Raw genomic sequence first — 24,591 nt, forward strand, 5'->3', positions numbered from 1 at the left:
CCCCCCTCCCCTCTCCTCGTCGTCCCCCTCGCGGACGCCCTCGCCATCTTCTGGCCCCTCTCACGCCACGTGTGGGCGGCATCAAGGCAAGCTGGGAGAGCAAGGCGGCGAAGCTTTCGCCAACGGTGCGAGCTGCGGCGGGCGGTCCCGGAGAGGCAGCCGGGGCATCGCGCTTATATCCGTCTCAGAAGTGAAACAAGACGACGAGGCATCCGTTGAAAGGGAGAGGTGTCGGAAGGATGCAAGCACACGCTCCGCCCGCGACAGCGGAGAGGCCATGAGGCTCTTTGTGTCTCGGTGGAGAACGCCATCACACCGACCCGTGCAGTGCCGTGAGCATCTTCTCTACCGTAGCACTCCCTCCAGGCTGTCCCGGCACGGGTCGTGTGGCGAGGAGCGACGGAGTATCATCTCCGTTCCTGCATAGATGCTCTTGGGCGGTGGTAGTGCACATAGCGTGTCTGGCGTGTCCTTCCCTTTGGTCGGCCAGGTCACTCTCCTTTCTTCTCCACCTTTCACCCCACGTGCGTTTCGGGTGCGACTTCGCACCAAGCAGAAGCACTCGATGCCTATGCCCGGGTAGCAGGTCGCTCACGGGATCCCCCTCCCTCTCTATCTACGGTCCTCTTGCCCCCCTTCTTGTTTCCGTATGGCGGGCCAAACAACATGGCGCTTCGGTCTATGACGCTGGTCGCCGAATTCGCTCGCCGAGCGACTGCCCTCGCACGCACGCCGGTGCTCCTTCGGACGTCATGCATCCGCCGACCACGGCGCACTCATCATGCCGCGTGGTGCTTCTTCGTAACCTAGGTGGATAACCCCTCCCTCTCCGCCCCACGCCCCCTCCCTCAGGAAGAGAAGAGGCACAGAGAACGGATACAGGGAAAGGGACACTCTCCCGCCCCCCCCCCCATCCTCCTCCCTCCCTCCCAGACGCCATACACGGGGAGTGGTGTACACCACGAAGGCGCTGTCTACACATCTGCTCACGCACACGAACACACATCCATCCATAGAATACGAACAAGCGCACGCACCGACACACGCACCCGAAGCGTCTGAGCCTCGAGATGATCCACCTCTCTCTCTATCACGAGCACTACGGGGTGCGCTACGCCCCGCGCGGGCTGGCGTCGTGGCTCTTCTACGTGCTGTGCCTGCTCGCCATCGTCGTTGCTCCCTTTGCCATTGCTTTCTTCATGCAGAACTTCTGGGTGAAGGCAAACTACTTCTACGACATGCCAGAGGTGACCTTTACGGGGCGGTGTGCGGTGCGTGTCAGCACCGTGCTGGGCAGGGAGTACCTCTGGACCTGCACCGACCTGTTCCACGGCGCGCTGCAGGGGACGTCGCTGCGCATTCTGCCGTATTTTTCCACCTACGAGGACGACAGGGACGGCGACGGAAAGATCGACTACGCGAACTTCTTGATGAGCTTCCCCCTCGGCGACGCACTCGAGGTATCCTCCCTCTATGAGCCGACCAGCGCCGCTACTGGTGGTGGCGCCGACGCGCCGACTTCGCAGCGTGACGCGATCCTCGAGGCCAGCTTTCTGCCCGAGTTCGTGTACTACATCAATCATCATCTCGTGAAGGTAAACTTGACGGCAGCGCCGCTGCTGCGCTATCGGCGAACCCCCATGCACAAAGGCTTCGGCAACGTCACAACGGCCACCTCATCGACGTACAGCTGGAGCGGGACGCCCGTGTGTGCGCTGACTAAGGCAGACATGCTCTTCTACACAACGCACAGCCTCATCAACTCCCCCTACGTTTCCTACATGCATACATACACGTCGAGCCCTCTGCAAGAGCTCGCGCGCCAGCCGGCAGACTTGTTAGACCTCCCTCGCTTTTCTGGCAACTACGCTGCTCGCAATCAATCTGTTGTGCTGCGTCCCTACGTCGAGGCAGCGGGTGGGCTTGATGTGCTGCGCAGAGATGTGAGCATCGTGCGTGGGCTTTGGGAGGATCTAGATGACCTCAACACCTTCACCTGGTACGTGCAGCTGCGCATCCCGCCGGCGGAGGTGCAGTATGTGCCATCCTATGCCGAGGTACTCAAGTGGGGCTGGATCCAGTATTTTGCCATCGCCTACATTGTCCAGTGGCTCTTGTGGAAGTTGCGCATGGTGCTGGTGACGATGGGGCTGATCAACTCACGGGCTCGCTTCAGCACCATGCGGCGACAGTACTAAAGCGTGTGTGCGTGCCAGTAGGCGATTTCCTTGTCATTTGGGCACGCTCTCTCACTCTCGCTTCGTCTCTATGTTGTTCGCTTCTTGCGGAGCGCGGCTGCGTGGCGAGCAGCCGCCGCAGGGTAGCAGCACGGTGGCAAGACGCACACATAAACACGCACACGCACGCACTTGAACAGGCGAAGGCTCTTTTTGCTGTTGTTGTCTGTCCACGCCTTTTTGGAGGAGTGGGTGCTCGCGCGCATGCGCATCGACGTAGAAGAGAGGGCTGCATGTACCAGGTAAACGAAAAGCAGACACGTGCACCTCTATTGGACATCCGGGCACACACGAGCACGCGCACACCTCGTCAAGGCTCACCGCTGCGCACCACTTCCTTGCGGCCTCATGCACATCGCCTCGCAGACTTGAACGTCTCTGCGCTGCCTCCGTCATGATATTTCGCGCTGTCGATGATGTCGCTGCTCTCCAGCAAGCACACACACACACACACCGCCCTCCAGCCCACCACCGAATCGTTGCGCTCCTTTCTCACAGCGATGCTTAGACATACAAGCACTCATATTTTACTCCTCCGTGGTGCGTCGTCTCCTCTTCGCTGGTGCCCATCTCAGACGTCACTCTCGACGACGCGCTCACACTGGTTCGACTGACCCGAGGCGTCGTCGAGTGGCGGCGGCGGAGGCAGTGGTCGTCCTGCGGGTGCAACCACGCCTGCGCGGACACCCTGCACGCCCGCATTGAGGCCGTCGAATAGAGGTACACGTCAACCCTCACCCGCCCGGCATTCGGATCTGCCTGCCCCTTCAGCCGCTACCACTGCGCGCACGTCTTTGTGTGCGCGCGTCTCCCACAAAAGGAAGGGCACGAACCACTGGGGAAAGACCGCCATGGCGATCGTCGTGGTGCTGATTGGGCAGTGCGGCAATCAGCTCGGTGACGAGCTCTTCACACAGCTGGCACTGTGCACCTCCTCCGCCGCATCATCCGCAGGAGACAAGCCGCCGGCGCGTGTTGCGGACCCTTCCCCCTTCTTTGCGCGCGACGGCAAGGCGCGCTGCATCCTCGTCGACACGGAGCCGAAGGTCGTGCTGGGGGTGCAGCAGCGGCACCCCGACTTCATTCGTGCGGAGAACGTGATTTATGGCCAGTCCGGCCGCGGCAACAACTGGGGTCTCGGCTACTACGGTGTTAAAACGGAGCAGAGCAAGCGCACGGAACGCAACGCAGCCGTGCAGCGGGCATTTCGAAATATCGCACGAGATCAGCGCGACGAGGATGACAATGTGCTGGCAAAGGCGTTGCAGGCAATTCACCGCGAGACGCGCCGCACAAGCGACGCCGAGGATGGCAGCGGCGGCTTCGAGTCCATTCTCGTTCTTCACAGCCTCGTTGGCGGGACGGGGAGCGGGCTCGCATCGAAGCTGACAGCGCGGCTGCGGCTCTACTTCACAGAACCGCCGCCGGGCCAGCAGGTGGATGAAGTGTACGAGTCCAAGATGATGCACTACGACGGCTTTGACAGCAGCGTGCAGGGAACGCAGCGGCGAGCGCGACACCTGGTAAACATCACCGTTGCCCCCCAGGCGCTAGGTGAGGTTGCGACGCAGGGGCTGAACGCCGCCTTGACGCTGCAGCACCTGCAGCGGCACGCGGATGCGATCCTACTCCTGCGCAACGACGACGCGATGGCACCTGGAGAGCCGAGCGGGAGCAGCGCGTGCTCCGGCGCGTCACTGCTAACACGGTGCGTCACCTTCAAGGAGGCGAATGAGATCCTCGTAGCGCTGTTGCTACCGGTGCTGGGCTACGGCCAGCAACCCAGCTGTATCGCAAATCTTCTGATCCAGTGCATCCCTCCGACGTACAAGCAAACCACAGGCGGCAACAAGATACTGACGCTCCTTGCCGCGCCACAGCGCAGCTACGCCACCATGCGGCAGTGCGTTCATCGAGCGATGTTCTTCACCATCAAAGGCGGCAGGACCTTTATGCCCGGCTATGTGCCGACGGTCCCTATAGACGAGATGCTGAGTTGCACCGCTCTCCGCATTCATGAGGGCGGCGGCGATCACGTTCGGCGTGGTAGCGACAGAAGTAGCACGAGAAACGTGCGCGGGAACGGGGATGATGGGGACGCGCAGTATCGCCTCTTCGATCACAACACAAAGAAACTCGGCAGCCGTCGTCTGGGGTCTGACAGCGGCGGTGAGGCTCGTGCAGGTATCGCCGCCACAGCAGCGTCCAGCCTTGCGTCACGGCGGCGTCAGCGATCCACGCTACTCTCGGCCCCCTCTCCTCCATCGCCACCGAGCGCGCGAACGCGAGGCGGCGAAGGGCGGTTTGGGAGTTGCGAGCATGACGAGAGCAGCAGCGCCACCTGGAATCGCGAAGACCTCGAGAAGCTCAACCAGCGCGTGTACCTCGAGTGCGTCACAACGATTTCACCAGCGCTGTACCTGCACTACCTACAACTGCGTCGTGCACCGGTAACGAGGATGTTCGAGGCGCTCGATGGAGTACTGGTGCTGAACCAGGCCGCTGAGCTGAACAGGCGCGTGCTGCTCCCGCTTCTCCGGTCGGCTGCACTGAAGGTGTCGTGTGGAGCCTTCATGTCCGCCTACGAAGACGTTGGCGTGAAGTCGGAACACGTGCGGCGGGCGTACCGCGAAGTCGCCGAGGTGTTGGCAACAGCGGAGGAGCTCTAACCGCTCACTCAGCCGCAAGTCCGCAGCGAGAACGCCGATGTCTTCGCCTTCCCGGTGTGTGTGTGCGGGTGGGTGCTGTAAGTGATGCGCCTTGTGAGGCGAACGCGGGTCTCTCTTTTTCATCCCCCTTCCCCCTGCCCCTGCTGCTCCCGTTAGTGGCGTTGGTGCCTTTGGCGGTGCCTTCCCTCTGTTTTGTTGTTGTTGGGGGGGGGAGTGGAGTGATGGGAGAAGGGAAGGGGATGGGTTGTGTTGTGCTCGGCAGGTGCGGTGGTGGCCCGCAGCTTGTCCCGCACGCGCTCTCCGCTTCCCTTCCCGCTGTGGTAGTCGTTGGAAGGCACATTCTCGCCACCGCCTTTCTGGCGTGTTCCGTATCGCTTGCACCTTCCCGGTATCGCACACGCAGCGACGCACGCACGAACCTCGGCGATTGCATCGAGCCCTTTTCGACGTTCTCTCGACGAGCGCAGGTTCGCGTTTCAACGTTGCCGCTCCGCCCCGCGCACGCCATAGAATGCGGTGATGGTTGGTGCCCCGCATGCCTTTACATGAGCCGCAGCGCTTCTGCTGTGCTGCCCACACCTGCCCGACTTTCCGTTGCGCCCGCTACCTCCCTCCTCCCGACCTCTCGCATCCTGCGTCGCGTTAGCACGCAGCACACACATCACACCCACCTCACAAGGAATATTCCCGTATATTACCTGAGGCTCGGACACGGTGGCACCTTCTCCAGAAGGAGCCGTGGACCACTTTGTGAGCTCAACTCGGTCACGGCCGAACACAGAAACGCAAAGGAATCAGGCTCTCGGGTGCAGGCGCGTCGTCGGCCATGCAGCGATGGCCGTGCAGACGGTGTTGTCGCGCGGCAACGTTGGGATCGCGCACCTTTGTGCTTGTGCGCCGTCGTGCGCCGAGCGCCTTCATCACCACGGCGTCCCACGCGTCCTCCGGCGCAGCGCCGCCGTGGACAGTCGCGCATCAGCGCGTTTGTATTATCATTCCGCCGGTGGAAAAGCTGACGACACCACCGAGTCCGCGGCTGTCGCGCCGCTACGTCGACTCGCAGACTCTGGACGACAGTAGAACGCAGCAGGCGGATGCACAGGAGCCTGATCATTTTCGGTTTGCCATCAAGAACAGCGAGAGGGGACTGCTCGACCACGGCGTCACCCCCGACGCAATCGCCTTCATTGCTGAGGCCGAGGAGGAGTACCGGGCAAGCTCGTCCTACCTGCACGACCGACCCGGTGGCGCTGGCATGCCTGAGTCGGAGACGCACGTGGATGAAGTGACGGGTCAGCAGACTACCACAACCCGGATTGCAGCGCCGTTCGGGGAGACCTACGTACCCTCCAATCGAGAGCGGTTTGCGGAGCGGCAGCGCGTGGGCGAGCTGAGTCGGCAGCTCAACCTCGTCGACAAGCCATTTATGCTGGACGAGCATGCGCAGCTGAACCTGCGAAAGGAGCGTCAGCTGTGCGAGCTGCTAGCCTCTCCCATGCCCCAGCTTGCGAAAGCGGACGAGGTGGCGCACTTTCTGCTTAATGGCGTCTACGCACAGAACCTGGCACTGCAGCCACGGTCGTGTGAGTCGGTAATGTTGCTCTACTCTCACGCGAGTTTTCTCCGTCGGCTGGAGGGGCCAACGAAGCAGCTGACGGGCCGCGCGCACGACGCAGCCCGACTGGCAGCCCCGTCTAGCGGGGCAGACACCCGTGCAGTGCCGCGGACGCCGCAGGATGTCCCGTTTCTGGATGACATGCGGCGCCTGTACACCCATCAGAAGCGCTGCTTTATCAGTCCGACACCCCTTTCACTGGAGCACTTCATGACAACACTCAGCGTCATTACGGCACCGAGCACGACCGCCTTCCATCTCGCCAACCGACTTCTCCTCGATGCGGACAAGTTTGTTCTACTGCCGACGCGCACGACTTACACCGCATACTTTACCGTATGCCACGTGAACAACGCGATGCAGTTCGCGATGGCGCGTTACACGGACGCCGTGCAAGCGCTGCAGCTTCCCGTCGACGCGCCAATGCTGACGGCGCTGCTGAAGGGCTTGAACGAGAGCGGCTACGTGGAGGAAGCGGTTTCGCTGCTGTCGCGAATAGGGCACGTGGCGGTGTCCACGCCGCTGCTGAATGCGTCGCTGGAGACGCTGTTGCTCTCGGAGCAGGCGCTCGCATGCTTCTCCCTCTACGATGCTATGCGTGGGTCCTCGGTGAAGCCGAACGCAGAGACGTATACGCTGTTGTTGCTCGCTTGTGAGAAGTCGCAGCAGTGGCGCCGTGTGACGGCGATCCTTGCTGAGATGCAACGCCGCCGTGTGCGTGGCAATGAGCAGACGCTAAACCTGCTGCTAAAGGGCCTGCTGCAGGAGCGGCTGCACAGTTATGCGGCCCAGCTGTATCACACGATGCTGGCGAAGAAGGTGCCCTTGTGGCCAGCGCTAGAGCTCGGTGTGCGGCCGCTGCTGCGGTAAACTGAAGCGAGCGAGCTTTGCCTGCACCTGAGGGGGATCGGAGGTGCCTCTCGTCTCGACTCGGCTCTCCCGCCCTCCTCCTGCATCGCCTCTGTTTCTCTCGCCCCCCCCCCTCTCCCCCGCGCATGCACCGGTACGTTCACATGAAACTGAAAGAATCACAAGTTATCGAAGCTGCTGCGCCCGAGCGCCTCTTACACGTGTGCCTGCTTACGTGGACGTTAGCATGCTGCGTTCTTTGAGGGTTATGGGCGGAGCTAGCGGCTCTTCCTCCTCTCCCTTGCGTTGCTTCACGTGTTCGAGGTCGAGCTGCATGCACAAGAGCGGGTGGTGTATGGTGAGGCGATGTTACAAGCTCCGTACCACTCTCGCCTCTGGAATCAGATGGGCATGCGCTAGTACTTCCGCCGCTTACTCGATCCGTGTATGCGCCCATGCGTCTGTGTGCGCGCTTGTGCACGCGTCTCGGTGGCTCGCGCTTCCCTGCCACTTACGCTGCTTTCCTCCTCCTTCCCCCATGTCCTTGCACACGCGCACACCCGACACCGTCGCACGCATCATGACATGCTGCACACAACCATGCATACGCGCGCGCCTCCCCCCTCATGTCCGCGCGTGTGTGCGCCTGCCCGTTCTCGAACGAACAAACAACCCGGCCGTCATCCCATCGACGGCACGCGCGCCCGCCTCCGACTCTGGCCGAATTCGGAATGCGGCCGCACTAAAGCGATAGAGAGGCGAACCATGTCTGGTGTTCCCATCAAAACCGAGGTGAAGCAGGAGGAGGGCAAGTACGGGGCCACCGCCGCTACGCAGGAATCGAAGCCCGGCATCTTCGCCACCCAGGAGACCCTCGGTGACGTCGTCCGGGAAGATAAGGAAGGCACCTTGTATATCTGCGGAAACTGCACGGCGCAGCTCTACTTCAAGCCAGACTCGCGCCTCGTGTGCCCCATATGCTCTCACATCACCGGCGCCTCGACTGTATTCTACAAAATCCGGACAGAGCCTACGACGTACGATACCGTCTGAGGTAGTGTCGCAGAAACAGAGGAGGTCGAAGTGTCTCTCTCTCTCTCGAGGACGGGCTGTGAAGCGGAGCGGCAGGTGCGGAGGGTGCGTGCTGCGTTGCAGAGGCGTCGAACTCCCGCGCCTGCCTCATCACTCCCTTTTTTTCGTTGTGTTTTGCTGTCGGGTCGATTGGATTCGATGGCGCACTGCCTGACGTGGTCCGCGTCGGGCCTCCCCTGCGCATAAACAAGCAAAACACGCAAGCTCGAATTCGACGCGGTCGCCTCAACAAGGAGGGGGGTTGCCGAAAGGAGAGAGGGGGGTGGCGATAGGAAGGGATGTGCGTGTGCCGCCGGTCGACACGTGGCAGCCACGGCCACCGCATCGCTGATGCGCCGTGCTTTTGTAGCTGTTCTTCGTCAGTGCTTTCACTGTGGACATGCGTGTGTGCGTGAATGTTACCACAGATAGCTGCGGCTGGGCAACACTCGCCCCCCTCCCCCTCCCCCACACCACACACACTGCATGTGTTCGCTTCGTTTCCGTCCTATCGTGTCTCTCCGTTGCTCTCTGTTTCCCACTCTCGCACTCGCGCGCACCGGTGGCGACCGCATCGGTTCCTCCTCTCTTTCCTTTTTCAAGGGCGCCAACGGGCATCTTGTTGTGTCCTCCGTGGACACACACACACACACACACACACACACATACACATACACATACACACGTGCACAAGTGCAATCTCCCGTGCCCCCCCCCATCCCCCCTCCCCCGAGCGGTATGAGCGGGCTTCCAACATCTACGCAGTCGACGGTGGGCCGCGCCGGTACGAAAGACGATGGCGCGGCGGCCGCAGTGCCGCAGTGCGTGTGCGCCACGTGTATGATGCGGCTGCCGATGCCTCGTTCTTCGTCTGTTTTTGCATCGTTTCAGTGCCCACAGTGCCGCATGAATGGCATGGACGCGAAGCTCGTCTACACATGCCGCGCGCAGCCGACGGAGCACTCCACGCGATGACGCGTTTGCTGGTACGCGAATTGCACACAGCAAGCGGGTTTTTTCCTTGGCCCTCCCCTTCTCTCGCGTTACTGGCCTGTGTCTCCATCAGATCCCATGGCGGTGGGGGGGGCTTCGACATGTGTAAGAGCCATAAACAGGAGCGCGAACAAGAACAGCAACTTGGTCACGATGCGCAGGTGGCGTGTCTGTTGCTGCTGCTCTCTTTCACTCCTCCCCGCCTGCGCATGCTCCCTCGCTCACGCACACGTTGCCAAGAAGTTGTCGCTACGGCGGCAGTAATCATTGGCCCATTTTTTTTGGGTCGTGAGTCTGAATGTGTGTATGTGGGCATCAGCACCTATTGATGGACGCTGCTCAGCTGCGCTCCCCACCTCCTCTGCCTTTGCCGCGTGCAAGAGACGACGCCCACACTGTCTTTGTCTGCACGGGCACCTCTTCTAGGCTCGGCTCCTCCCCACCCCGCCCACGCACCCTCCCCGCCGCCTTCTTGCGATCGCTTGTCTTCTCTCATCTCGCTTGTGCTCCGCCGCAGAGCAGCACTGATCCACCACTGGCACAGCCGACGACGCATGTGCGACTTCGTCCTGTCCCCTCGGCTTTGGCTTTACCCCGCCCCACCTGCTCCCCGGACGAGCCCCCCCCGTCCCCCTCCCCCGCGCGACGTTCTCTTTCACCTTTTCCGTCTGCACACCCTTTGTGGACTCGCGGCTCTCTTTCTGTTTCGTTTTCTCCGTTGTAGTGAGCCACCGCCACCATGTCGATTGAGCTGCTCGTGGAGGCGATCCATACCTCGCCCATCCGGCTCTCTCTGTGCATCTGTGGTGCAGGCGCCGGCGTGATTCGCCGCCTCACGCGCGTGCCCGAGTGCAGTCGCACCCTGCTCGAGGCCAACGTTCTCTACCATCGCGGTTCGACGCAGAGAGCATTAGATGGTCTGCCGCTTCATATCGTCAGTGCTGATGCGGCTCGGCAGCTGGCGCAGCACGCCTTTCACACGTCTCGCGCGATCGTCTTTGCCGAGGCGCGCGAGCAGCAGCGGCAGCAGCAGCCTCCAGAACCCGCGTCGACGCTACCCAAGCAGACAGCGACTCTTCTCTTCGGCATTGGTGCCACGTCTGCTGTCAAGACGAGCCGCTCACGGCGCAGCAGGGACGAGGTGCATGTGTGTGTCTGGGGCGGATCGGTCGGTCTACCGGAGGGCTCCTCCCACCAAAGCGGCGGCAGCCCTGCCATGCTTGGCGCGGTCCGCTACTACCACATGGACATGCCGGACTGGTTGAGCAGGGCGGAGCAGGACGAGCAAGTGGAGCTGGTGGTGCTCCACGCCATTGCGCGCACAGTGGAGTCCTGCATCCCCGCCGACGCGGAGGTGGTGAGCAGGGACACCAACGCACCTGGTCAGCGCGCCTACCCACGTTCTGTGTTTCAAGCTCTGCTGCCCAGCGCTGCAGAGAGCGCCTCCGCTCGCGGTGATAAGGTGCGCATATCGAGCTCGCCGCCTAGCCTCTCCGTCGTCACGGACGCCGCGCGACTGTGGTCGGTGCCGTCCGAGTCGGCTCCGGAGCCGGTGTGCCTGGATCCATCCGGCGAGGTGCGATGGGCACTGCAGAACGTCCTGGGCGCCGGCGCTTCTGCCGCCGCGTCCGACGGCAGCGTGCGAGACGTGTGCGCTTTGTGGAACCGACATGGCGAATTGCACTGTAGCGGTATTTCTCCGTACTCGGCGGCGCTTCGAAACGCCGCGGCGGCGGTGATGGAGCATCAGCAAGAGGGCGGGTACGACCGAAGCGCTGCCCCAGCTGCGTCGAGCAACGTGATCCGCCTTCTCTACCCTGGGTCTTTCAACCCGCTTCACTACGGACACACGGAGCTGGTGCAGGCGGCCACGCGTGTGCTGCGCCAGCGACAGCAGCAGGACGTGGAGCAGACCTCTCTACCGACGTCGGTAGAGGTGACGTATGAAATTGCTGCGAAGGTGGTGGATAAGGGCGCCATCGAGATGGATGACCTGGCGCGCCGTGTGCACCAGTTCTTGCGCCGCGGTGAGCGGGTTGCCGTGACTGCGGCGCCTCTCTTTGTGGACAAGGCAAGGCTGTTCCCAGGTCACGGCTTCCTTATCGGCATCGACACCGCCGTGCGCGTGCTGGACCCGAAGCACTACAGCACGAACGAGGACCCAGCGGATGCCGAAGCCGCAATGGTGGCGGCGCTAACCCACGACATTGCAGGCAGGGGGTGCTATTTTGTGGTAGGTGGGCGCAAGATGAGCGATCCTGCAGGCTGGCGGGAGCTGTCGTCGCTGCGCATCCCGGAGAGCGTTCAACACTTGTTCGTCGGCATCCCAGCCACAGAGTTTCGCGTAGATGTCAGCTCAACGGAGCTGCGTGCCCAGCGCAAGGGTTGTAGTGCGTAAAGACGCACACTTGGGAGCTGATCTCGATGGCGGCAGCGGCAGCGGCGTCGCACACTTCTTCGTTGCACTTGATCGGACCCGCACCCTTGTGTGTATGCACGGGAGCACATCTATGGCAGCCGCATACGGCCCGCACACTTCTCCTTGCCCCTTCTCCGACAGCCTCACGTCCGTATGAGGGCCGCGGCCGCGCCATCGACGCTTCCGCTGGCTGCTCTCTTTTAGTGCTTGTGTTTTGGGGGCGGGCGAGTGAGTGGGGGCTCTCTTTCGCGCGCCTTCTCTCTTCATCCGTGGGTATGCGCGCATGCGAGCGGGCTTGTCGTTGCACGTCCTCCGTGTTCTCACGTCTTGCCACCCTTCGTGCTCTTCCTCTTGCGATTCTCTGTGTCTATCCCTTGCTCGCGCACTGGTCCCTCGGGTGCGTTGTGACATCTGCGCTCCCCTCGCCCACGGAGGCGTGGCGTGGCCTGGCCTGGCCTGAGAATGGTGGTGGTGTTCGGCGTGTGTGCAGAGCTGCCGAAGTCGCGCGAAGGCCACATATAGACGCACACACACACATACACACAAGCATGCATACGATGAAGCGTCCATCAAACGGCCGAGCCGTGTTTGGCGACGCGAAGGCGGTGGCCTGCGTGAAAAACGAAGAAGGAGTGATCTCAGGGCTTGTAGCTATCTTCTCTGCACTCTCCGGCTGCTCGTTTGAACAGTGTATTCGATCATGCAACTGGTAGTGTGTGTGTGTGTGTGTGTGTGTTCGTGTTGGCCACGGAATCAAGCCAAAGTGTTCACCGGCAGAGATGGGGGTGGGTCAGTGCTGTACGGCCCCCAGCGTCGCCTCAACAGCCCCCAACCGGCACGCCCCCCCCCCGTGCTTGTCCACGGCCCCCTCTTGTGGTCCCTCTTTCTGGTTTCTGTCTCCGGACACACACACACACCTGCTTCTCCTCTCTCCCCGCTTGACCTGCTCCTCTTTCCACCACGCATCGAGCACTGCCTTGTCCATTTCTTCAACGCGCACACACACACGACTGCTGCTGCTGCTGTCCTCCTCTGCACACCGTACATCCAGCTAAAACTTTCCAAGAGAGGGCGGGAGCCGTCGGTTTCGTCGCTTCGTGGTACCGCGAAGAGGTGGTAGAGAACACGGGCGCGCCGTGCAGTCGCGTCGCACTGACACGCACGCACACGCAACGCATTCGAAAGCCGAGCGAGACCCAGGAAACGTGATTGTCGCAGTATTCTTAGGTAATACGCACGCCACTCTCCCGCCCTCCCCGTCGACTCCCTCCTCAGCCTCTCTTAGCGTGTGTGTGGGCAGCACTCCTCTCAGCGCCCTTTTCGCTAGTTCGTCCGATTGGATCGTCTTTGCAGATCACTCACCCACCCACGATCCGTTGACGCCACCACCATGCTGTCGTACACCTCGACGCTGCTGCGCGTGTTCAACCGCAAGAACAAGGCCCCGCAGCGCATGTCGAACTTCACCAAGGTAACGAATCTGAACAAGGCGGAAAAGGTGAAGATTGAAACGGTCGATGGTGACGTTGTCAAGGGTCGCGGCCGTGTGCACCGCCGCTCGCACAGCGGGTTAAAGGATGCGATTGAAGAGATGGAGCACCCGGCCATCTGGCTCTGGTACCCGTGGCGCAAGAACCCAGAGCCGCCGACGCCGTTTATGCCGTCGCAGCGCGCGCTCAAGAACATCCACGGCGCCATCTTCGCGAATCTCAGCCCCATTCAGAAGAAGAAGCAGGAGCAGATGCTCTACGGCGTGAACATCCCCGAGACGCGAGTCATGCGGTTTGAGCAGCAGCACCCACTCCTCTCGACGGCGCTGACGCAACTGGATGGGCAGCCGAAGGGCTTCCCGTTCTGGTACAAGAAATACCCGACGCGTCGCCACGCCTATGAGCAGCGCTTCAGCGTACCGACCGAGATGCTGGAGGGCTACAACGACAGCATCAAAAAAGCCTTCAGCATGAGCATGATGACGATCCAAGAGAAGCAGTTTGCACAGGAGGCAATGTACATGGAGCGGTACGCTGAGCACGACTTCGACACAACCAGCCCGGCCGTGCTGGCGGTGAAGCGGGCACTGAAGGTGCGCGTCCTGCGTAACCATTTGCTGACGAACCCGCACAACAACATCGTGAAGACGATCCTGGCAAACACCGAACGGAAGCTAAATCACACCCTTCGCCGGCTGCGCAAAGTGGACTTCAAACGGTATTGGGAGATAATCCGCGACCACGATGTTCAGGACGTGCTGCAACCGCCAAACCTCGTGACGTACAGGCAGGGCTCCTACTGGCGGTACGACTGGAACGCGGGGCTGGCGATCAGCACGCAGCTTGCAGACGTGCTTGACCCTCGCGGCCTCAACGGCTGCGTTGAGACGGGCCGCTCCCGCTCTGAGGTGGCTCGAGACCTCGGTCTCTCCTACACCCGCCCGCTTCAGGAAAACGAGAAGAAGCAGCTCTCGGAACAGGCCGTCTACTACGAGCGACTGGCGAAGTTCAAAATGGAGCAGCCAGAGGCGGCACGCGCGCAGGAGCGGGAGCGTTTTGTCCGCAAGTTCTCCGGCATGTTCCTCAAGCTAGATATGAAGTCTGGCGTCCCCGACTTTCCAAGCACGTACCGAAAGCTGCTCGGGACACAGGTGGCGCGGTGGTCGTCGAAGCGGCACGGCCCTATGTAATCGCTTGCAGGCGATTTGCGCGATGTGCGCAGTGCTGCATGTGCGTGGGCGCGTTGCCTCGCACATGCAGTCCACCTTGGCGACGAAACTTTTTTTGTTTTCTCGCTCTCGTCCCTTCGCTGCATCTGTGAGTGTTGAGTGTGTGTGTGTGTCTGTGCGCGTCTCGCTCACCGTATCTACACTCTAACTAACAGAACGGAACGAAATGTCTGCAACAGGCGAACAAGAGCGAAGCCTCGCCGTGTGCGAGAGCTGCGCTGTGGCAACGCCCGCTGCGCACAGCCAGGAAAACAAGAAACGGGATGTGTATCGTGTGTGTGTGTGTGTGTGTGTGTGTGTGGGCAGTGCACAAGCGCGAATTGGGGCGCTGCGTGGGCTGGTGTGCGCCATCGCATTCATGACAAGGGCATCATCTTGTTTTTCGGTTCGCTTACTTTCTTCGTAGATGTGAACGACAGCTCTTCTTCTCCTCCCCCCGTCCACCCGCCTCGTTGATCGTTGCCACTGGAGTGTTTGTGCGTGCTGTACCCTCAGCACAATACACACACACACACACACATATATACAGCAGCTCCAGAACGCCAACACTCCACGCAAGAGCCCCGCTACCCCCTCCGCTCCACTCCAAAGGGAAAGAAAGGAAAGGTCAGCGTCAGCGGCGAGTGTCACGCTCTCCGCCGGCTGCCTCCCCTTCGCTCCTCCGGATCGCCTAGGTCTATACGCACGTGGAGTGGGGAGCGATGGGGAGCGGCAGGAAAGACGCAGGGCAGCACACCCACACCCACATAAACACCGCACCCTTATCATCTCTCTCGCCTTCTTGTTTTTCTGGTGCCCTTAGAAGATACTTGCACATACGCATAGACAGATACATGCACACGCGTGTGCGTCTTGAACGACCGCCTCCCACACCTCCTCTCCCGGCCTCGCACACACGCAACGCCGATGCCCAGCGTTCCAAACAAGATACTGGTAGGCCCCACCACGTACGTGCACCTCCGCCGCAAGCACAGGGACTACTACGTGCCGGACTTTCTCTGCGGCGCCGATGGGGAGTCGAAATCGCCGCGGTTGCCCGATGATAGCGAGCACGTGTGGCGTTACAGCGTGTCGAAGGCGCACCACAACACCGTTTTCTTTTTCAATGCGGTGACGCGCAAGTCTGTGTGGGTGCTCCCGGTTGTGCACCGCGATGGCCGCACGGAGCCGCTGGGCGAGGGTGAGGTGATGCGAGCCATCTACTCCAGTATCGTCGCCGATGAAGGTGTTGAGGCGATACCAGAGGCAGCGGGCAACGGGCTCACCAAAGCGCGCGTGCATCAAGAGAAAAGCATGGACGCTCGCGGCAAGCTCGATATCGGCGTCACCGGCTCACTCAGCTCAACACCTCAGCTGCTTTCAGCCGTCGCGGGGCAATCAACGTCGGCGGAGGCTCGCTCTCTTGGCGATCCCCCCTCCGAGACGGCGGCTCCACACGTTGCAGGGCCATCCACCCACCCTGCCGCAGCGCTACAGGCGGTTGCAAGAGAACGAGTGCACGCAGCAGTGCAGCGGGCACGTGAAGCAGAGGCGCAGCGCACCTCTGCTGCGCCGAGTGCGATAGCCGAGAGAGAGCACCACAGGCCAACATTGCAGGACCGACTCGCTGCTTGGCGGGCCCGCCAGCACGACCCGGCATCGCCAGCAGAAGCGCAGCAGCAGCAACCAGCCTCGACTGCCAGGGGCCCAACGGCGGCGACGACGGAGACGCTCTCGGTAGTTGTCAATGATCCGTATGCATACACTATATCGTCCACGATGCCGACGAACAAGCAGTGCGAGTCCTCGAGCGCGGAAGGCGCGCTACATGCGAAGGAGAACGAGATGCTGCCGCGCACGCCGGACGCGACACAGCGCCACTCGCCCATGCACACCCAGGCTCCAGCAGCCGCCTTTGCCTCTACCGACCCCGAGGACGCGTTGCACGCGCTGGTGCTAAAGCAGGCCCAGTCACTGGAGAACATCAACACCGCACCACTGGTCAATGTAGCAGCACCGACCATCCAGGAGAGAGAGCTCGCGAGAGCCGCAGCACTTCTTCATCGCGAGAAAATCGCCGCCATGCAGCAAGAGATGGCGGCACTGGAGTCCCGACGCCGTGCGCTGGCGGTGGAGCAGGCGGAGGCGGAGGAGCGCGCGCGTCTAGCGCAGGCACGCGCCGCCGCCGAGCGCGCACGCTTGGAAGAGATCGAACGGACTACACGTGAGCAGGCGCAGCGGCGCGCCGCCATGGACGCGTCTGCCGCGGCTGAGCTGCGTGTACAGGACGTGAACGAGTACTTGTCGAAACAGCGGCAACTGCAGGAGGCAGCGCAGTCTGCTGTAGCAGACTCGTTCACGTACGCCTCTCGTATCGCCGCGCAGCTCGTCGCCGCGGCCCCCCGACCAGAGAGTGTCTGCATCCCCGCCGAGGGCAAACCTAGCAAATCGGGTAGTGAAGCGCGTGCGCCACTCACACCGCCTGACTACCGCGCCCATCAAGTTGGCCGGGTGGCGCCGACCGCTGCAGGACCTCCAGCTGCGTCGCCGGTGGCAAGGGAGCCGGGCCCCCGGGCAGAGGCGAAGAAAGAGAGCGGTGGTGCCTCCGTGGGAGCGCCGCGTGGCGCCCTGACCGTCGCGCCTACCTCGACTGGCGCGGCAACCGCTCAGCGCCGCGAGGGGCGCCTTGCCTATGCGTTGCCACACCTATACGAGGGTGAGCTCATCACCTACCGCCCGAGCCGCAGCTTTACCCGCCAGGCAGTCCTGAACGACCGTGCCGCCGCGATCGAGAACCAGCCTCCTCGAGCGCTCAGCTCTTCAGCAGCACGGCCCACCACACCTGTTATCCTGGCAGCCAAGCGCGATGGCACTGGCACGCAGTACTACGACGCGGCCCACGAGCACTTCTTCCACGGCACCTGGAGTGAGGACAAGCGAGACGGCGCTGGGGTGCTGTCGCTGCCAAGCACGGCGGTGCAGGGCGGCTGGCACGACGACCAGCTCGTCGGCCCCGCCATTGTGCAAACGCGGCACAGCAAAGGCGCGGTCACTTTCGCCTCCGGGAAGCCCGCCGGCAGCTTACCGGCGCCCGGCACGGGCCCTACGGCCACCTTGTCGCGTGACAACGGCGCACTCCCGTCCACGGCTTCGCACACGTCGCGCACCGCAGCCGGCACGACCACACTGACTGGCAACGCCGTCATGGAGCTGGACAACAAGGCGCTCTTCGTCGGTGCGCTCGAGGAGGGTCGCGTACGTGCACCGTATGTCCTTCAGCTGGGTCAGGGCGACTACATCGAGTGGCTTGGCGCTCCCGCGCGCCGGAGAGGATGCGCTCGCTCGCCCGCCGGCACATCGGGAGAGCTGATAAAACACACCCCTGCCCATGCCACCTCCTCTTCCTCGGCCCCCGCCTCGAAGGCTGGCACTGGTGAGTGCCGTATCCGCTTCCGCAACGACGACACCTACGTTGGGCACGTCTGCAACTTTCAACTTCACGGCTTCGGCTACTACCGCTTCGCCGAGGACGGGCACTCCTACATCGGTCGATTTGAAGCTGGCTTGCCGCACGGGGAGGGGCTGCTGATCATTGCAAACGGAGACGTGTACCGCGGCGGCTTTGCGAAGGGGCTCTTCGACGGCCACGGTACTTACGACTCGCACATGGGGCACTACGTGTACGAGGGGGACTGGGTGGCCGGAAAGATGAGCGGTCAGGGCTCGCTGGCCTTTGCCAACGGTGATGTATGGAAAGGCACTTTCAGAGACGACACGCGCGTGGTCGGCGTATATACGACGCTCGTGTAAAGCGCGGTGCGAGAAGGCTGGAGATCATTTTGTGCGTGGGCCCCCACCCATCTCACCCACTCCAAGTGTGACGGGTAGCGGTTGACCCTCGAGCTGTGGCGGTGCATGTCCCTCAGTCCTGCTGCATCTGCCGCCCTTCCCCAACAATCGACAAGTGCGCGCCTTCGCGAGGCTCACTCTCTTCTGCTCTTCACACTGGAGGCGAGCAAAGGTGCGCAACGGGAGAAAAAGAAACAGATCATCTACGCAGGCAGGAGAGGCGGCTCTGGGTGCGAGCGAGGCCCACGTGATGAGGTCGCCAGAAGGCGCCCTTTGTGGCCTGTCGGCGTCATCGGAGAGGACGGGGAGAAACCTGCTCGCTGACGCTCGCTGCATTATCGCGGCGGGCTTGGGCCACAACCAGTGGCACACGGCGCCATGACATGCGCGAGTGAAAAGTGACTGGAGGGGCTGCGGCACCCCTCTTAAACCCCTTCAGCAGTTGGCAGCCTTGCTGCCGTTCGAGCGGTTCTCGACGGCCTTGAATGGGTATTGAGCGGCTTCTCCGCGTGCGCTCCTTTACTACTATCTCTTTGCACCACCGCTATACACACACATGTACACACACACACACACACACACACACACACACATGTACACACATGTACTTGAGCTCTACGCTTCACCGCGTGTTTTCTCCTCTTGTCGCGTCCCCGCCGCAAAAAGAGGTCGGCAGCAAAAGCAACGCTCGTGGAGGAAAGCGGGTCTGGCGTAAAGGGCTCGCATCGTGGGAGCCCCAAGCAGGCACACACGCACACGCACACGCACAGACAGACGCAGAGGGATACCTACAAAGGACCCGCCGCAAACCGCGCCCGCCCGCCCACGCGTCCTCTCTCTCCCCTCCCCTCCTCCTCGGTCGCAGCAGAATGGGCTACACACGCGAGCGCACCAATCGACACTTCTTTGTGTCCCGTGCGAACGCCTTCTTCTCTCGCCTGCCGATTTCCCGCATTCAGCGCGCGTTGGCGATGGAGGCGATTAAGAAAGGTTCCATGAAGCCGTGGAAGCACACCAAGGAGCAGATCATCGGCTCTCCCATCACGTGCAACTTCGAGTACAACCCGCGGCCGGTGCGGCTCATCGGCACGGTCATGGACGCGCACACCGAGGAGACGAGCATTAAGGGTGGGCTAAAGGTGTACGCACGCAGCGAGGAGGCGAACATGATGCTGTGGATCCCCGCCGGCAACCCCAAGCTGAAGTATGAGGTGACTGCCGCGAAGGGTAGCTTTGAGCACTACCTGGATGAGCGGAGCAAGTGGGATGAGGCGTGGCTGACGGGCCGCGCTCGCATGAAATAAGGCGCGAGCCCACACGCGAAAAAATGATGGTGGTGGCGGTGGCGGCAGGCTCGCCTGAGCCACGCACGATCACGAGTGGGGCAGTGAAGGTGTTTCTGTTGTCGCTGCTTGCAGGGGAATCGCACGCCTCTTTTTGGCACGCCCTAACGAGCCCACACATGAACGTGGCGCTTAGGAACACACGTGCGTGCGCGCACCTAAAAAAGTGAAGTCAGCGAAAGGGAACGACGACTGCAGCACGGAGACGTGGCGCTGCCTTGTGAAGGAGGGCCGGCACAAGTATCTTGTGCCTACGCTCCCGCAACTTGATGCACGAGGGAGGAAGGACTCGGGGGAGTGTGCCGGGGAAGTCTCACTGTCGACCGTCACGGAGTGGCCGCCACGGAACGACATCCGCCGCTTCTAGTGAGCTTTGACACCGGCGTGCTGCTGCGTAAGCGCGTGTTCGCGGGCCTTCGTGGGGGATGCCCGTTCCGCGCTCCATTTCTCTGCCAAGTATGTGCTCACCCTTCCGCCCCCTATATGTATACGTATGCACATCTCAGGCTTGCGACGCTGTCAATCACATACACACACACACACGTACAACGCACGGACGCGCACACCGCATCCGGAATTTGCACGAAGAGTACGCGTGGGGACGCACACAGACAAACCGAAGAGGTAGCAAAGGAGCGAGTGGGACGGTGTGCACGTCGTGACAGGGCGTGCGCTTGCGTGCCCCTTCACCTGCTCGCTTCTGTTAGGGCGTTGACCGTCGCTGGCGACACAGGCCTCCTCGCCTCTGTCGAGGTCAATACTGCTCGCGCGCGTCTCCCGGCCCGCCCGCGCTACATTGGACGGCACACCGCAGGGCACGTCTGTGGGTCACAGAAGGGTAGCGAGTATTCGAAACGGCGCGCATCGTCTGCGCTCACCTTAGCCATGCCACCACCGACTGAAATGCAGGAGATGGAGATGGAGATGGTGCAGGGTATGTACGACACGTACGAGCGCCTCTCGGACGACCCGCCGTCGTACTGCGTCTCCTTAGCCGCCACGCAGGATGAGCCGCCACAGCTGAGAGTGATCATCACTTACCCCACCGAGGAGTACCCGGAATCGGCACCGTGCGTTGTTGCGGTAGAGTGCATCTCCAAGGCACGCCGCATCCAGGTCGGCGCCATCACCAAGCAAGTCGCCAGCATATGCGAGGAGAATATCGGCATGCACAGCGTTGTGCTGGCGCTGCAGCAGGTGCAGGATTTTCTGTCGCGCGCTGTCGAGGAAGAGGAGAAGACGGACCTGCTGCGCCGCGGTGAAGTGATGGCAGCTGAGGCGGCACAGCGCACCGGCGCAGTGGAGGAGGACCCGACCATCCGAGTCGGCACCGCCGTCACGCGGGAGCTCTTCGAGGAGTGGAGCCGCAAGCACAACGCGGCGAAGGCCAAGGAACGAGCGGAGCGCGAGAAGAAAGCGGTGAAGGTGTCCGCCTCAAAACTGTCGGGCCGTCAGCTCTGGGATAACAGTCTGAAGTCCGCGGACTGGGCACTGTTTGGAGGCGAGGCCGAAGAAGACGGCGTCGAGAACGTGGATTTCGGCTCCATGAAGGATCTCGACGAGGATGAGTTCGATCTCGAGTAAGGAGGGTCTGGGGAAGGGGGAGAGTAAGGGGGCGGGGGTCTGACGGGTGCGACATTGGTGCCCCCTCCCCTCCTCCCCCGCAAAAAAAAACCGTCGTTGAGTTGATGGGGCACACTATCTGTAATCGCGGATGCCGCTGCTCCTCACCTTGTTCTTTTCCTCCCAGCGTAACAGCTTGCGAATGCGGCGCGGCCACACGTATCCCAAGAAACATGCACGCCCTTCAGCGTGCAAGCGTCGCCTCAGCCGCGCCACGTGAGTGTAGCGGGAGAGGTAGAGAGAGGTGGAGAGACGCCCCCCTCACCCTCCATATACACACACGGGAAGTGTGAAGGCGTATCATGCCATTGAATGTCAATGGGCGTTATGGAGCAAGCTTCTGTGCATCAACCCGCGGCCAAATCGATGAGGGAGGGCGTTACTAGTACTCCGTGGACGAGTGGCAGCCTCGGATATCGTTCTTCCTCCCTGTCGCCTTGCTGCCCCGAAGTGTGTTCGCCGAGAAGCCGGCTGGGAGTAGCGGAAGGGCGGCTGACGTTGTGGACGTGGTCCCACACGAACGCCATGCACGCCCCCCGGAGGCGAGGCAAACACGCAAAACTGGAAGAAACCGATGTCGCTGCACCTTCCAACGCCGCTGCTGTTTCTCTTCCTCTCACGCTCCTCTTTCTGTTATTCTCGCTTCACATCTCCCTGTCTCCACACATCCGACGCGCGCTCTCATCTTTGCGGCTCACTTCACGCGTTTGTGTTGGCAGCGAACCAGGGGCTGACCCCGACGATCACATTGTTTGATTCCTGCCCCTCCCGTCCCCCCTCTATCTGTCTAGGCAGCACACGGCGTGACAGGAGGGGGTAGTACGAGCAACAGAGTCGTAGCTGTCACGGTGCCGTCGCGCTCCATCGTGCTCGTCACCGCCCCTCACGCGCACCCAGACAGCAGAGCCCACCGTCAGCAGCACCTGCTCACGTCCCCGCTTCTCCCTTCTCCTTGTTCTCTTCCTTTGGTATCTCTGGCCATCTTCACAAGCTATGCTCGCGCCAAGGAGTGTTCGGTGGTGCGGTGGCAACCGGCGCAGCAGTGGTAGCGCGAGTGTCCGCGTTGGCCCACATGTGCGCACGACGGGGCCCTGGGTGCCTTGGCACACTCTACTCTATCAGCGTCGCTGCTTCCAAGTAATCCAACGCGGCCACGACCGGCCACAGGAGTCTCTCTATAACAAGCTGGGCTTCGCCAAAGACACGGAGGCGCGCCTTGTGCGCCGCAGCACCACTGAACTGCGGCAGGCACTGCTGCGACGCGTCGAAGCGCTAACGGACCCCGTGAACGACCCAGCGGACAAGAAGCGACTTTCAGAGCTGAAGAATGCATACACCCACCTGCAGGACGACCGCTTCCGCACGAACTACGCAAGTCATTACTACGCCTCCAACGACGCTCGACTACATGTCCTCTGCGACGGCGGTCAGGTGGCCGCCAACTTCAATCCGGAGCACCAGCAGTTCACGTACGTGGACCACGCCATTGACCGCGAGAGCACCCGCAGCGGTGTTGGTGGCTGCTTGCCCACGGGAAAGGCTGGCGGCTCAGCTTCGTGCTCTGGGCCCTCCGGCCGCAGCGAAGTACCGACGGCCGAGGCACTCGGCGATGCCTTCCGAAACGCCACCGGCGTCGGCGAGAGCGCCGGTGGTACCACCTCGTCAAGCGCCACCGCCTACAAGGCAGCGGACGCAGCAGGGGCGCTGAACGGCACCGACATCACGCACCTGCTGCGCGTCACCCTCGAGCAGAGTCTAGCAGGCTGTGAAGTGGAGGTGGCAATACACAAAAATGTTCGCTGCGCCACATGTCGAGCCTCGGGTCGGCAGCAGCTGCGGACACCGCGGAAGTGCCCGCAGTGCCTGGGTCGCGGCTCTGCGCACATGCCAAGCGCCACCTACCACATTGAACGCCGCTGCCTCTACTGCGGTGGCGAGGGGACCGTGCCGGCGCCGCCGTGCCGCGCGTGTGATGGCCGTGGTGTGCAGCTCCACCAGGCGGTGCAAGTGCCGGTCAGCGTGCCCGCCGGTACCCTGTCCAACTCCCTCTTCCGCCTTCGCCACCAGGGACATGACGGGGTGCGTGGTGGCCATGCTGGTGACCTGCTCCTCACTGTGCTGGTGAGTGAGCACCGCTATTTCTACCGCAGTCCCGAGAGGAGCCACGAGCTGCATGCGATGCTGCCACTGCCTCTCTCAGTAGCACTACTCGGCGGTCGTGTCAAGGTACCGACACTGAATGGGTTCGGCACAGTGCATGTGCCGCCGTGCGTGCGAAGCGGTGAGGTTCTCCCGCTGAATGTGTATGGGGTACCGGACGCCACGAATCGCGCCTCTGCAGCGGCGGCAGCTCCGCACACAATCCTCTATCATGCCCTGGTGATGATCCCAAAGGGAGATGCGCTGTCTGGACGGCAGAAGGCAGCACTGCAGCTGTACGAGGCGCACCACAGCTATCCGTCTGCCACAGCAGCAGAGGTGGAGGCCGTGGGTCGGCCGCGCACTTTTGGTGCTGAAGCCTCGCAACAGCAGACGCTATCATCATCGGCAGGCACGGTCTCCCGCGAGCAGCTGATGGCAAGTTGCGCCGCCCTCAAATCTTCGTACAAGCACTGGTTTCATGCAGACTGATAACACGCACGATCGTGCGCATTTGCGTGTTTCACGGATCGCCGTGGAGGGGTGCAGATGGCATGGATGCATGTGCTCATCTATGCCTGTGTGCCTGTGCGGGGAAGGTGCCAAGGTCGGAGCTGCCGCCGCGCAAAGCCCAGTGACCGCAGGAATGAGCACTGCGAGCATGATGATGGGGCGCGTCGTTGAAAAAGGCGGCGAAAGTGGGGCTGCTTGGATGGATGCCATCGCCAGGCGAGGGAGACACACACACGTACACACACACACACACACACACACACACAGAGAGAGAGAGAGACGACAACAGTTGGGAAACGGCGCTGGACCCATGCGGAGGGATGGCTGCAGCCTCCCCCTCCCCACCCCACCCCCTCCCGGCCCAAAAGAGGGTCGCGAACGGTTTGTCCTGCGGGGTCTTGGGCGGTTGGCTTATCAGACTCCATTTTCCAGCCGTGCGTCCATCGTCGGCGACAAGGGCATCGTAGGGTGTCTGTGCGTGCTTGTTGTATTCGCTGTTGCCGCCGTCCCCGTCTTCTTCATTCGACGACCTCACGCAGCCGAGCACACCAGCCAACGCACAACCCCAGAAGC

General features: G+C 62.0%; 10 protein-coding genes across 10 annotated transcripts; all 10 read left to right on the forward strand.

Moving 5' to 3' along the window:
* Positions 1-1,070: 1,070 nt before the first annotated feature.
* On the forward strand, positions 1,071-2,198 carry LMJF_20_0460 (conserved hypothetical protein; the record flags this gene model as incomplete). Its single annotated transcript, XM_001682752.1, has 1 exon — positions 1,071-2,198. The coding sequence occupies one exon, from the start codon at positions 1,071-1,073 to the stop codon at positions 2,196-2,198; it is 1,128 nt and encodes a 375-aa protein (XP_001682804.1).
* Positions 2,199-3,088: 890 nt separating this feature from the next.
* LMJF_20_0470 (putative zeta tubulin) lies at positions 3,089-4,906 on the forward strand (the record flags this gene model as incomplete). Its single annotated transcript, XM_001682753.1, has 1 exon — positions 3,089-4,906. One exon carries the CDS (start codon positions 3,089-3,091, stop codon positions 4,904-4,906), a length of 1,818 nt encoding a protein of 605 aa, XP_001682805.1.
* An 826-nt stretch (positions 4,907-5,732) lies between these two features.
* LMJF_20_0480 (conserved hypothetical protein) lies at positions 5,733-7,391 on the forward strand (the record flags this gene model as incomplete). The annotated part of the gene is made up of 1 exon (XM_001682754.1): positions 5,733-7,391. The coding sequence occupies one exon, from the start codon at positions 5,733-5,735 to the stop codon at positions 7,389-7,391; it is 1,659 nt and encodes a 552-aa protein (XP_001682806.1).
* A 564-nt stretch (positions 7,392-7,955) lies between these two features.
* On the forward strand, positions 7,956-8,423 carry LMJF_20_0490 (putative RNA polymerase subunit; the record flags this gene model as incomplete). The annotated part of the gene is made up of 1 exon (XM_001682755.1): positions 7,956-8,423. The coding sequence occupies one exon, from the start codon at positions 7,956-7,958 to the stop codon at positions 8,421-8,423; it is 468 nt and encodes a 155-aa protein (XP_001682807.1).
* A 1,750-nt stretch (positions 8,424-10,173) lies between these two features.
* On the forward strand, positions 10,174-11,832 carry LMJF_20_0500 (conserved hypothetical protein; the record flags this gene model as incomplete). The annotated part of the gene is made up of 1 exon (XM_001682756.1): positions 10,174-11,832. One exon carries the CDS (start codon positions 10,174-10,176, stop codon positions 11,830-11,832), a length of 1,659 nt encoding a protein of 552 aa, XP_001682808.1.
* Positions 11,833-13,243: 1,411 nt separating this feature from the next.
* LMJF_20_0510 (conserved hypothetical protein) lies at positions 13,244-14,533 on the forward strand (the record flags this gene model as incomplete). The annotated part of the gene is made up of 1 exon (XM_001682757.1): positions 13,244-14,533. The coding sequence occupies one exon, from the start codon at positions 13,244-13,246 to the stop codon at positions 14,531-14,533; it is 1,290 nt and encodes a 429-aa protein (XP_001682809.1).
* Positions 14,534-15,478: 945 nt separating this feature from the next.
* LMJF_20_0520 (conserved hypothetical protein) lies at positions 15,479-18,361 on the forward strand (the record flags this gene model as incomplete). The annotated part of the gene is made up of 1 exon (XM_001682758.1): positions 15,479-18,361. The coding sequence occupies one exon, from the start codon at positions 15,479-15,481 to the stop codon at positions 18,359-18,361; it is 2,883 nt and encodes a 960-aa protein (XP_001682810.1).
* A 908-nt stretch (positions 18,362-19,269) lies between these two features.
* Positions 19,270-19,704, forward strand: LMJF_20_0530 (conserved hypothetical protein; the record flags this gene model as incomplete). Its single annotated transcript, XM_001682759.1, has 1 exon — positions 19,270-19,704. The coding sequence occupies one exon, from the start codon at positions 19,270-19,272 to the stop codon at positions 19,702-19,704; it is 435 nt and encodes a 144-aa protein (XP_001682811.1).
* A 924-nt stretch (positions 19,705-20,628) lies between these two features.
* On the forward strand, positions 20,629-21,327 carry LMJF_20_0540 (conserved hypothetical protein; the record flags this gene model as incomplete). The annotated part of the gene is made up of 1 exon (XM_001682760.1): positions 20,629-21,327. One exon carries the CDS (start codon positions 20,629-20,631, stop codon positions 21,325-21,327), a length of 699 nt encoding a protein of 232 aa, XP_001682812.1.
* A 1,032-nt stretch (positions 21,328-22,359) lies between these two features.
* On the forward strand, positions 22,360-23,997 carry LMJF_20_0550 (chaperone protein DNAJ-like protein; the record flags this gene model as incomplete). The annotated part of the gene is made up of 1 exon (XM_001682761.1): positions 22,360-23,997. The coding sequence occupies one exon, from the start codon at positions 22,360-22,362 to the stop codon at positions 23,995-23,997; it is 1,638 nt and encodes a 545-aa protein (XP_001682813.1).
* Between the last annotated feature and the right edge of the window lie 594 nt (positions 23,998-24,591).

The sequence above is a fragment of the Leishmania major genome, chromosome 20 (assembly GCF_000002725.2).
Source record: "Leishmania major strain Friedlin complete genome, chromosome 20".
NCBI classification, from domain to species: Eukaryota; Euglenozoa; class Kinetoplastea; order Trypanosomatida; family Trypanosomatidae; genus Leishmania; species Leishmania major.